The 11929-nt window shown below is 47.8% G+C and overlaps 1 protein-coding gene across 1 annotated transcript in view; it reads left to right on the forward strand.

Moving 5' to 3' along the window:
- PLEKHO1 (pleckstrin homology domain containing O1) overlaps nucleotides 1-10736 on the forward strand; it is a 22797-nt gene extending 12061 nt beyond the window's left edge. The window contains exons 3-6 of the mRNA XM_038768741.1: nucleotides 1672-1812; nucleotides 4786-4890; nucleotides 9444-9545; nucleotides 9700-10736. Coding sequence (XP_038624669.1) covers nucleotides 1672-1812; nucleotides 4786-4890; nucleotides 9444-9545; nucleotides 9700-10263 — 912 coding nt within the window. The 3' untranslated portion in view covers nucleotides 10264-10736. The remainder of the gene's footprint in view (nucleotides 1-1671; nucleotides 1813-4785; nucleotides 4891-9443; nucleotides 9546-9699) is intronic.
- The last annotated feature ends 1193 nt before the right edge of the window (nucleotides 10737-11929 follow it).

Genomic DNA, 11929 nt, shown 5'->3' on the forward strand with positions numbered 1-11929 from the left:
CACCCATTGGATCTACATACACGCACATATACATATATACATATCAATCAATCAATCAATCGTATTTATTGAGCGCTTACTGTGTGCAGAGCACTGTACTAAGAGTACATACAGAGAGTACATACTAAGAGTACAGAGTATATACATGCTATGTATGTATGTATATATACATATATGTGTATACACACACACATATAAATATCTATCAATCAATCGTATTTATTGAGCACTTACTGTGTGCATATATATATACGATTGATTGATTGATTGATATGTATATATGTGTGTATGTATATATACGATTGATTGATTGATATATATGTATATATGTGAGTGTATGTATATATATATGTATATATACATACACACACATATACACATATACATATCAATCAATCAATTAATCAATCATATTTATTGAGCGCTTACTGTGTGCAGAGCACTGGACTAAGAGTACAAACAGAGAGTACATACTAAGAGTACATACAGAGTATATACATGCTATATATGTATGTATATATACATATGTATATATACACACACACACACATATATACATATATATCAATCAATCAATCGTATTTATTGAGCTCGTACTGTGTGCAGAGCACTGGACTAAGAGTACAAACAGAGAGTACATACAGAGCATATACATACTATGGCTCAGTGGGAAAGAGTACGGGCTTTGGAGTCAGAGGTCATGGGTTCAAATTCCGGCTCCGCCAATTAGCTGGGTGACTTTGGGCAAGTCACTTCACTTCTCTGGGCCTCAGTTACCTCATCTGTAAAATGGGGATGAAGACTGTGAGCCGCCCCCCCCCCCCCCCACCCCATGGGACAACCTGATCATCTTGTAACCTCTCCAGCGCTTAGAACAGTGCTTTGCACATAGTAAGCGCTTAATAAATGCCATCATTATTATTATTATTATATATGTACTTATACATACCCACACGTATGGTGCCAAGTTGTACTTCCCAAGTGCTTAGTCCAGTGCTCTGCACACAGTAAGCGCTCAATAAATACGATTGAATGAATGAATGATTATCTCCATATATACATATATATCAATCAATCAATCGATCGTATTTATTGAGCGCTTACTGTGTGCAGAGCACTGGACTACTAAGAGTACATACAGAGAGTACATACTAAGAGTACATACAGAGTATATGCATACTATATATGTATGTATATATATATGTACTTATACATACACACACGTATGGTGCCAAGTTGTACTTCCCAAGCGCTTAGTCCAGTGCTCTGCACACAGTAAGAGCTCAATAAAGACGATTAAATGAATGAATGAATATCTCCATATATACATATATATCAATCAATCAATCGTATTTATTGAGCGCTTACTGTGTGCAGAGCAGTGGACTACTAAGAGTACATACAGAGAGTACGTACTAAGAGTACATACAGAGTATATGCATACTATATATGTATGTATATATATATGTACTTATACATACACACACGTATGGTGCCAAGTTGTACTTCCCAAGCGCTTAGTCCAGTGCTCTGCACACAGTAAGAGCTCAATAAATACGATTGAATGAATGAATGATTATCTACATATATACCTATATATCAATCAATCAATCGATCGTATTTATTGAGCGCTTACCGTGTCCGTCCCGTCCCCTCATCCCGCCTCCTCAGGTCAAGGACGAGAAGAAGGCCCAGGACGTGTTCGACCTGAGCGACTACGACAAGTGCGAGGAAGTGCGCAAATCCAAAAGGAGAAGCAAGAAGAACCACAGCAAGTTCACGCTGTCCCACTCCAAGCAGCCCGGGGACACGGTGAGGTCCCCTCCCCTGATAATAATCATAATGATGGCATTTATTAAGCGCTTACTATGTGCCAAGCACTGTTCTAAGCGCTGGGGAGGTTGCAAGGTGATCGGGTTGTCCCACTTGGGGCTCGCAGTTTTCATCCCCATTTTACAGATAATAATTATAATAATGATGGTATTTGTTGAGGGCTAAGAAACCAGCCGCACCCTGGGTAATAATAATAATAATAATAATAATAATGGCATTTATTAAGCGCTTACTATGTGCCAAGCACCGTTCTAAGCGCTGGGGAGGTTGCAAGGTGATCGGGTGGTCCCACTTGGGGCTCGCAGTTTTCACCCCCATTTTACAGATAATAATTATAATAATGATGGTATTTGTTGAGCGCTAAGAAACCAGCCGCACCCCGGATAATAATAATAATAATAATATAATAATAATAATAATAATGGCATTTATTAAGCGCTTACTATGTGCCAAGCACCGTTCTAAGCACTGGGGAGGTTGCAAGGTGATCGGGTTGTCCCACGGGGGGGCTCACAGTTTTCATCCCCATTTGACAGATAATAATAATAATAATGATGGTATTTGTCGAGCGCTAAGAAACCAGCCGCACCCCGGATAATAATAATAATAATAATAATAATAATGGCATTTATGAAGCGCTTACTATGTGCCAAGCACTGTTCTAAGCGCTGGGGGGGGGATACAAGGTGATCGGGTTGTCCCACTTGGGGCTCACAGTTTTCATCCCCATTTGACAGATAATAATAATAATAATGGTGATGGTATTTGTCGAGCGCTAAGAAACCGGCTGCACCCCGGATAATAATAATAATAATAATAATAATAATGGCATTTCTTAAGCGCTTACTATGTGCCAAGCACCGTTCTAAGCGCTGGGGAGGTTGCAAGGTGATCGGGTTGTCCCACTTGGGGCTCGCAGTTTTCATCCCCATTTGACAGATAATAATAATAATAATGATGATGGTATTTGTCGAGTGCTAAGAAACCAGCCGCACCCCGGATAATAATAATAACAATAATAATAATAATAATAATAATAATAATAATGGCATTTATTAAGCGGTTACTATGTGCCAAGCACTGTTCTAAGCGCTGGGGAGGTTGCAAGGTGATCGGGTTGTCCCACTTGGGGCTCACAGTTTTCATCCCCATTTGACAGATAATAATAATAATAATAATGATGGTATTTGTTGAGTGCTAAGAAACCAGCCGCATCCCAGGTAATAATAATAATAATAGCATTTATTAAGCGCTTACTATGTGCCAAGCACTGTTCTAAGCGCTGGGGGGGGATACAAGGTGATCGGGTGGTCCCACTTGGGGCTCACAGTTTTCATCCCCATTTGACAGATAATAATAATAATGATGATGATGGTATTTGTTGAGTGCTAAGAAACCAGCCGCACCCGGGTAATAATAATAATGATAATAATAATGATAATAATAATAATAATAATAATAATAATAATAATAATAATGGCATTTATTAAGCGCTTACTATGTGCCAAGCACCGTTCTAAGCACTGGGGAGGTTACAAGGTGATCGGGTTGTCCCACTTGGGGCTCACAGTTTTCATCCCCATTTGACAGAATAATAATAATGATGGTATTTGTCGAGCGCTAAGAAACCAGCCGCACCCCGGATAATAATAATAATAATAATAATAATGGCATTTATTAAGCGCTTACTATGTGCCAAGCACTGTTCTAAGCGCTGGGGAGGTTGCAAGGTGATCAGGTTGTCCCACTTGGGGCTCACAGTCTTCATCCCCATCTTAATAATAATAATAATAATAATGATGGTATTTGTTGAGCGCTTACTATGTGCCAAGCACTGTTCTAAGCGCTGGGGAGGTTGCAAGGTGATCGGGTTGTCCCACGGGGGGCTCACAGTTTTAACCCCCATTTTCCAGGTGAGGGAACTGAGGCCCAGAGAAGTACGATCGGGTTGTCCCACGTGGGGCTCCCATTTTTAACCCCCATTTTCCAGATGAGGGAACTGAGGCCCAGAGAAGTGACTTATCCAAGGTCACCCAGCTGACAAGTGGCGGAGCCGGGGTTCGAACCCGTGACCTCGGACTCCAAAGCCCGGGCTCTTCCCACTGAGCCGCGCTGCCTCGAGAGGCCCGGGCAGGGAGCGGGAGCGGGGCGGACCCACCGTGGCCGGGAGTCTAACCTCAATCCGGCCTACTGCGGAGTGGCTCGGAGAAGCCCGGAAGAGCTGTTTTCTCCAGTCCAGTGCTCTGCACACAGTAAGCGCTCAATAAATACGATCGAGCAGAGTGAACGATAATCGGCGGCCATCCCTGCCCTCAAGAGGCTTCCAGTCCGATTCGCTCGACGGTATTCACGGAGCGCTGACTGCGCGCAGGGCGCTGTACTGAGCGCCGGGGAAAGTACAACACAACGATACAGAGACTCGATGGTGCCAACCTGGACTTCCCAAGCGCTTAGTCCAGTGCTCTGCGCACAGTAAGCGCTCAATAAATACGATCGAGCGGAGTGAACGATAAACGGCGGCCATCCCTGCCCTCAAGAGGCTTCCAGTCCAATTCGCTCGACGGTATTCGTTGAGCGCTGACTGCGCGCAGGGCTCTGTACTGAGCGCCGGGGAAACTACAACACAACGATACAGAGACTCGATGGTGCCAACCTGGACTTCCCAAGCGCTTAGTCCAGTGCTCTGCGCACAGTAAGCGCTCAATAAATACGATCGAGCGGAGTGAACGATAATCGGCGGCCATCCCTGCCCTCAAGAGGCTTCCAGTCCGATTCGCTCGACGGTATTCAAGGAGCGAACGATAAACGGCGCCGTTCCCTGCCCTCAACGAGCTCACAGTCTAGAGCCGGGGAAGAGGGACGTGTTGGGATGGGGCAGGCCTGCCAGGGCAGAGGGTGGGAAGACGTGGGACTCGGACCCGCCCCCTGACTCAGTTTCTCCCCCGCTCCCAGGCCCCCAGCCTCATCTTCCTGGCCGTGAGTCCGGAGGAGAAGGAATCCTGGATCAACGCCCTCAACTCGGCCATCACCCGGGCCAAGAACCGCATCCTGGATGAGGTGGGAACGCCGGGATTTGGTCCGCCGGGATTTGGCACCGCGCCGAGCCCCCTCCTCCGGGGAGTCCTCACTCATTCAATCGTATTTATTGAGCGCTTCCTGCGGGCAGAGCACTGGACTAAGCGCTTGGGAAGTCCAAGTTGGCAACGTGGAGAGACGCTTCGTCGGTCTGCCTCGTAGCCACCGCGCTCGGTGCATAGTAAGTCCTTAAAAAAAAAAATGCCGCTATTAATAATAATAATGGCATTTATTTATGCCGTTACATGGCAATTTATGTTGCCAAATTGTACTTCCCAAGCGCTTAGTCCAGTGCTCGCTATTAATAATAATAATGGCACTTATTTACGCCGTTATATGGCAATTTATGTTGCCAAATTGTACTTCCCAAGCGCTTAGTCCAGTGCTTGCTATTAATAATAATAATACTGGCATTTATTTATGCCGTTATATGGCAATTTATGTTGCCAAATTGTACTTCCCAAGTGCTTAGTCCAGTGCTCGCTATTAATAATAATAATGGCACTTATTTATGCTATTATATTGCAATTTATGTTGCCAAATTGTACTTCCCAAGCGCTTAGTCCAGTGCTCGCTATTAATAATAATAATGGCATTTATTTATGCCATTATATGGCAATTTATGTTGCCAAATTGTACTTCCCAAGCGCTTAGTCCAGTGCTCGCTATTAACAATAATAATGGCATTTATTTATGCTATTATATGGCAATTTATGTTGCCAAATTGTACTTCCCAAGCACTTAGTTCAGTGCTCGCTATTAATAATAATAATGGCACTTATTTATGCCATTATATGGCAATTTATGGTGCCAAATTGTACTTCCCAAGCGCTTAGTCCAGTGCTCGCTATTGACAATAATAATGGCATTTATTTATGCCATTATATGGCAATTTATGGTGCCAAATTGTACTTCCCAAGTGCTTAGTCCAGTGCTCGCTATTAACAATAATAATGGCACTTATTTATGCCATTACATGGCAATTTATGGTGCCAAATTGTACTTCCCAAGCGCTTAGTCCAGTGCTCGCTATTAATAATAATAATGGCATTTATTTATGCCATTATATGGCAATTTATGTTGCCAAATTGTACTTCCCAAGCGCTTAGTCCAGTGCTCGCTATTAATAATAACAATGGCATTTATTTATGCCGTTACATGGCAATTTATGTTGCCAAATTGTACTTCCCAAGTGCTTAGTCCAGTGCTCGCTATTAATAATAATAATGGCATTTATTTATGCCATTATATGGCAATTTATGTTGCCAAATTGTACTTCCCAAGCGCTTAGTCCAGTGATCGCTATTAATAATAATAATGGCATTTATTTATGCCGTTATATGGCAATTTATGTTGCCAAATTGTACTTCCCAAGCGCTTAGTCCAGTGCTCGCTATTACTACTAATAATGGCATTTATTTTTGCCATTATATGGCAATTTATGTTGCCAAATTGTACTTCCCAAGCGCTTAGTCCAGTGCTCGCTATTAATAATAATAACGGCATTTGTTTATGCCGTTATATGGCAATTTATGGTGCCAAATTGTACTTCCCAAGCGCTTAGTCCAGTGCTCGCTATTAATAATAATAATGGCATTTATTTATGCCGTTATATGGCAATTTATGTTGCCAAATTGTACTTCCCAAGCGCTTAGTCCAGTGCTCGCTATTAATAATAATAATGCATTTATTTTTGCCATTACATGGCAATTTATGTTGCCAAATTGTACTTCCCAAGCGCTTAGTCCAGTGCTCCCTATTAACAATAATAATGGCATTCATTTATGCCATTATATGGCAATTTATGTTGCCAAATTGTACTTCCCAAGCGCTTAGTCCAGTGATCGCTATTAATAATAATAATGGCATTTATTTATGCCGTTATATGGCAATTTATGTTGCCAAATTGTACTTCCCAAGCACTTAGTCCAGTGATCGCTATTAATAATAATAATGGCATTTATTTATGCCATTACATGGCAATTTATGTTGCCAAATTGGACTTCCCAAGCGCTTAGTCCAGTGCTCGCTATTAATAATAATAATGGCATTTATTTTTGCCATTATATGGCAATTTATGTTGCCAAATTGGACTTCCCAAGCGCTTAGTCCAGTGCCCTGCACACAGTAAGCGCTCAGTAAATACGATTGATTGATTGACTGATTTATTAAGCGCTTACTATGTGCAAAGCACTGTTCTAAGCACTGGGGAGGTTACAAGGTGATCAGGTTGTCCCACGTGAGGCTTACAGCCTTTTAATCTTCTAGACTGTAAGCCCACTGTTGGGTAGGGACCGTCTCTATATGTTGCCAACTTGGACTTCCCGAGGGCTTAGTACAGTGCCCTGCACACAGTAAGCGCTCAATAAATACGATTGATTGATTGATTGATTAATCCCCATTTGACAGATGAGGTAACTGAGGCCCAGAGAAGTGAAGTGACTTGTCCCGTTAAAAGAAAGATCCCGGCTGGGCTGGTGGGGTGTTGATGTTGTCATTTATGGTGTTTGATAAGCGCTCACTATGTGCCGAGCCCTGTTCTAAGCGCTGGGGCCGATCCGTGGCAATTCCGGGTGGACACAATCCCCGTCCCACACGGGATTCCCAGTCGGAATCTCCGTTCTACGGATGAGGGAACCGAGGCCCAGGAAAGTGAGGTGACTCGCCCGAGGTCGCCCAGAATAACAATAATAATGGCATGTATTAAGCGCTTACTAGGTGCAAAGCACTGTTCATTCATTCTATCGTATTTATTGAGCGCCTACTGTGCGCCTGTATATATGTTTGTACGTATTTATTTTTTCCAACTTGTACTTCCCAAGCGCTTAGTCCAGTGCTCCGCACAGTTAGCGCTCAATAAATACAATTGAATGAATGAATGAATTTATTACTCTATTTATTTTTGTATTTTACTTGTACATATTTATTCTTATTTATTCATACTTGTACTTATTTTATTTTGTTAATATATTTTGTTTTGTTGTCTGTCTCCCCCTTCTAGCCTGTGAGCCCGCTGTTGGGTAGGGACCGTCTCTATCTGTTGCCAACTTGGACTTCCCAAGCGCTTAGTCCAGTGCTCCGCACACAGTAAGCGCTCAATAAATACGATTGAATGAATGAATGAATTTGTTACTCTATTTATTTTTGTATTTTACTTGTACATATTTATTCTACTTATTTTATTTGGTTAATACGTTTTGTTTTGTCGTCTGTCTCCCCCTTCTAGACTGTGAGCCCACTGTTGGGTAGGGACCGTCTCAATGTGTTGCCAACTTGGACTTCCCAAGCGCTTAGTCCAGTGCTCTGCACACAGTAAGCGCTCAATAAATACAAATGAATGAATGAATGAATGAATTTATTTATTTTATTTGTATATATTTATTCTATTTTATTTTGTTAATATGTTTTGTTTTGTTGTCTGTCTCCCCCTTCTAGACTGTGATCCCACTGTTGGGTAGGGACCATCTCTATGTGTTGCCAACTTGTACTTCGCAAGTGCTTAGTCCAGTGCTCTGCACACAGTAAGCGCTCAATAAATACAATTGAATGAATGAATGAATTTATTACTCTATTTTACTTGTACATATTTATTCTACTTATTTTATTTCGTTAATATGTTTTGTTGTGTTGTCTGTCTCCCCCTTCTAGACTGTGAGCCCACTGTTGGGTAGGGACTCTCTCTATGTGTTGCCAACTTGGACCTCCCCAAGCGCTTAGTCCAGTGCTCCGCACAGAGTAAGCGCTCAATAAATACGATTGAAAGAATGAATGAATGAATTTATTACTCTGTTTTACTTGTACATATTTATTCTACTTTTTTTATTTTGTTCGTATGTTTGGTTTTGTTCTCTGTCTCCCCCTTCTAGCCTGTGAGCCCGCTGTTGGGTAGGGACCGTCTCCGTGTGTTGCCAACTTGGACTTCCCACGCGCTTAGTCCAGTGCTCCGCACGCAGTAAGCGCTCAACAAATGCGACTGAATGAATGACTGTACTGAGCATTCGGCACACACCGATGTGCCTTGCTAATAGCTGATACCCACGCACTGTAAAATCCTAATCCTCCTGAATCAATCAATCAATCGTATTTATTGAGCGCTTACTATGTGCAGAGCACTGGACTAAGAGCTTGGGAAGTACAAATTGGCAACACATAGAGACAGGCCCTACCCAACAGTGGGCTCACAGTCTAAAAGTGGGGGGGGAGTCTAAAAGGGGACCTCTCAGCTGCCTTTGACGCTGTGGACCATCCTCTTCTCCTCAACGTGCCGTCCAACCTTGGCTTCAGAGACTCTGTCCTCTCCCGGTTCTCCTCATCGCTCTGGCCGTTCATTGTCCGTCTCCGATCGAACGAGCCGTCGATCGTCAATCGTATTTATTGAGCGCTTACTATGTGCAGAGCACATGAATGAATGCAGAGCGCTGGACTGAGCGCTCGGAAGTCAAAAGTGGCGGGGCGGTGGAGGAGGAGGAGGTGGGTGGGAGGGGGCCGGGGGGTCCCGCGGGGGTCTCAGCGTGGCCGGTTCTGTTGCCCCGCAGGTCACGGTGGAAGAGGACAGCTTCCTGGCCCATCCGACCCGCGACAGGGCAAGGATCCAGCATTCCCGGAGGCCCCCGACGCGGGGCCACCTCATGGCCGTGGTACGGGGCCCGGGGACGGGAGAGGGGCAGCGGAGGACGGGCCGACCCCCGGTCGCGGGCCTCGTCCTCGGGGCGGGCTCGGGTCGACCGGGGCGGGCTTCCCGGCGGCGGGGGGCGGCCGGGCCCGGGCCTCCTGACGCCCGCCGTCCCCCAGGCCTCCACGTCGACCTCGGACGGCATGCTGACCCTGGACCTGATCCAGGAGGAGGAGGACGCCGCCTCCCCCGAGGCCCCGCCGGGCCGGCGGCGCTCGGACTCGGACCACGGCCCCGCGGCCGGCGGGCCGGCGGGCCGGCGGTGGGGCGCGGGGGCCCGGGACGAGGCGCGGGGGGCCCCGTACACTCCCCAGGCGCCCAAGAAGCCGGCGGCCGCCGCCGCCGCCGCCGCCGCCGACAAGGCCCGCTGCGCCTCGCTGGAGGAGATCCTGGCCCCGCGGGCCCCGGCCCCGGCCCAGCTGGCCCGCATCCAGGACCTGGTGGCCCGCAAGCTGGAGAAGACGCAGGAGCTGCTGGCCGAGGTGCGGGGCCTGGCGGGAGAGGGCCGGCCGCCGTCCCCCCGGGCCCCCGCCGTCCTGCTGAGGGAGACGGAGCGGCTGCTGGACGAGGCCTCGTCCGCCTGGACCCAGGCCTGCCGCGTGCTGCAGGAGCTGCGCGAACTCAGGGACCTCTACGGGCAGCTCCGTCCGCCCGCCCCGGCCCACCGAAACAGCCTCATCTGACCCCGGGCCCGGCGGGCCGGGCCGCCACGGGACGGGACGATTCTTTTTTACGGACGGCGGCGGGAAGGACGGGAGCCTTGGCGCGCGCGCCTGACCAGGCCTCAGCCCTCGACCACTTCGGCCTAGCTCCGGCCCCCTCCCCCTGGCTCCGGGCGAACGCGAGGCGGGGGGACGGAGGGGTCCCAGGGGAGGGGAGGCCCGGGACCCCCATCCCACGGGCCTCCCCCACCGCATCCCCTTCAAAAAAGGGCCCCGGACGGGCGGGAACGGGGGCCGCGGGGTGGGTCGCCCACGGCGGAGGGCCGCTCGCGGCTTCCCGTGACTCGGTGGGGCGGGGGACGTCCGGAGCGATGGCGGGGGGGGCGCGGTCCCCCTTGCCACCCCCTCGACCGCGGAGGCCCAGCCGGGTTTCGTGCGGCCTGTTCGGTTTCGGGTCCGGCCTGCGAAAGCGCAATCTTAATTTTGTTTCTCTTCCCCTTTTATCTGGTTATTTTTCAGGGGGCGGTGGGGCGGGGTGGGGAGGGTCTCGCTCCAACTCGGATCCCCCCGAACGACCGGCCGGGTACCGTCTGCCGTCCGAGGAAAGGCCCGGAGCAAGGGGATGGGGGGCCGGGCCTTGGGGGTTGGCGTAAGAAGGAAAGAGAAAGAGGAAGCCCCCCGTTGGGGGGGTCCGAGGGGAATCTGCGGCTCATTTCCCACACTTCCTTCTCTTCCTCCCCACCCCACCGACTACCACAGCGCCGGGCTATGAGGCAGACGACTCCCTCCCGCTCACCAAAGGCGGGAAGGGGTGATGTGCAAGGCCGGTCTCCCTAGAGGTCATCCCGTCCCATCCCCTGCCTCCACTCCAGGAGACCCCCGCCTCTGCGCCCCCAATTCTGGCTGAAAACAACAAAAAAATCACTTCTTCCATTCCCGCGTCTCTTCCGCTGTACTTCGGGTAGACCCCCTCACCCCGGGTCTCCTTCTCCCCAAGTCTAACCTCATTCCCTCTTGCTACAAACAGCTCTTCCTGGGGTCCCGCGGCAGTGAGGCAGCTCACCGAGCTGGGCGGGACGGGGGTCTCTCCTGGGGCACAGATTCAAACTTTGAAACTTCCCCCTTTTTTTTCCATTTTTCGACACACCATACACGCCCTCCCCCAGCCTGGTGTTTTGGTACATTTTATGATTTCGTTTCCCTCCAGTTCCCCCGCTTTTCTCATCCGCCCTCACTTCCATGAGCCGGAGACAGATTCGGGGAGAGGCGTGTTAATAATAATTCTTAATAATAATAATAATAATAATGGCATTTGTTAAGCGCTTACTATGTGCAAAGCACTGTTCTAAGCGTTGGGGGGGATACAAGGTGATTAAGTTGTCCCACGTGGGGCTCACAGTCTTAATCCCCATTTTACAGATAATAATAATAATAATGGCATTTGTTAAGCGCTTACTATGTGCAGAGCACTGTTCTAAGCGCGGGAGGGGGGATACAAGGTGATTAAGTTGTCCCACGTGGGGCTCACCGTCTTAATCCCCATTTTACAGATAATAGTAATAATAATAATGGCATTTGTTAAGCGCTTACTATGTGCAAAGCACTGTTCTAAGCACTGGTGGGGGGATACAAGGTGATTAAGTTGTCCCACGTGGGGCTCACAGTCTTAATCCCCATTTTACAGATG

Source organism: Tachyglossus aculeatus, chromosome Y4 (assembly GCF_015852505.1).
Source record: "Tachyglossus aculeatus isolate mTacAcu1 chromosome Y4, mTacAcu1.pri, whole genome shotgun sequence".
Classification (NCBI taxonomy): Eukaryota; Metazoa; Chordata; class Mammalia; order Monotremata; family Tachyglossidae; genus Tachyglossus; species Tachyglossus aculeatus.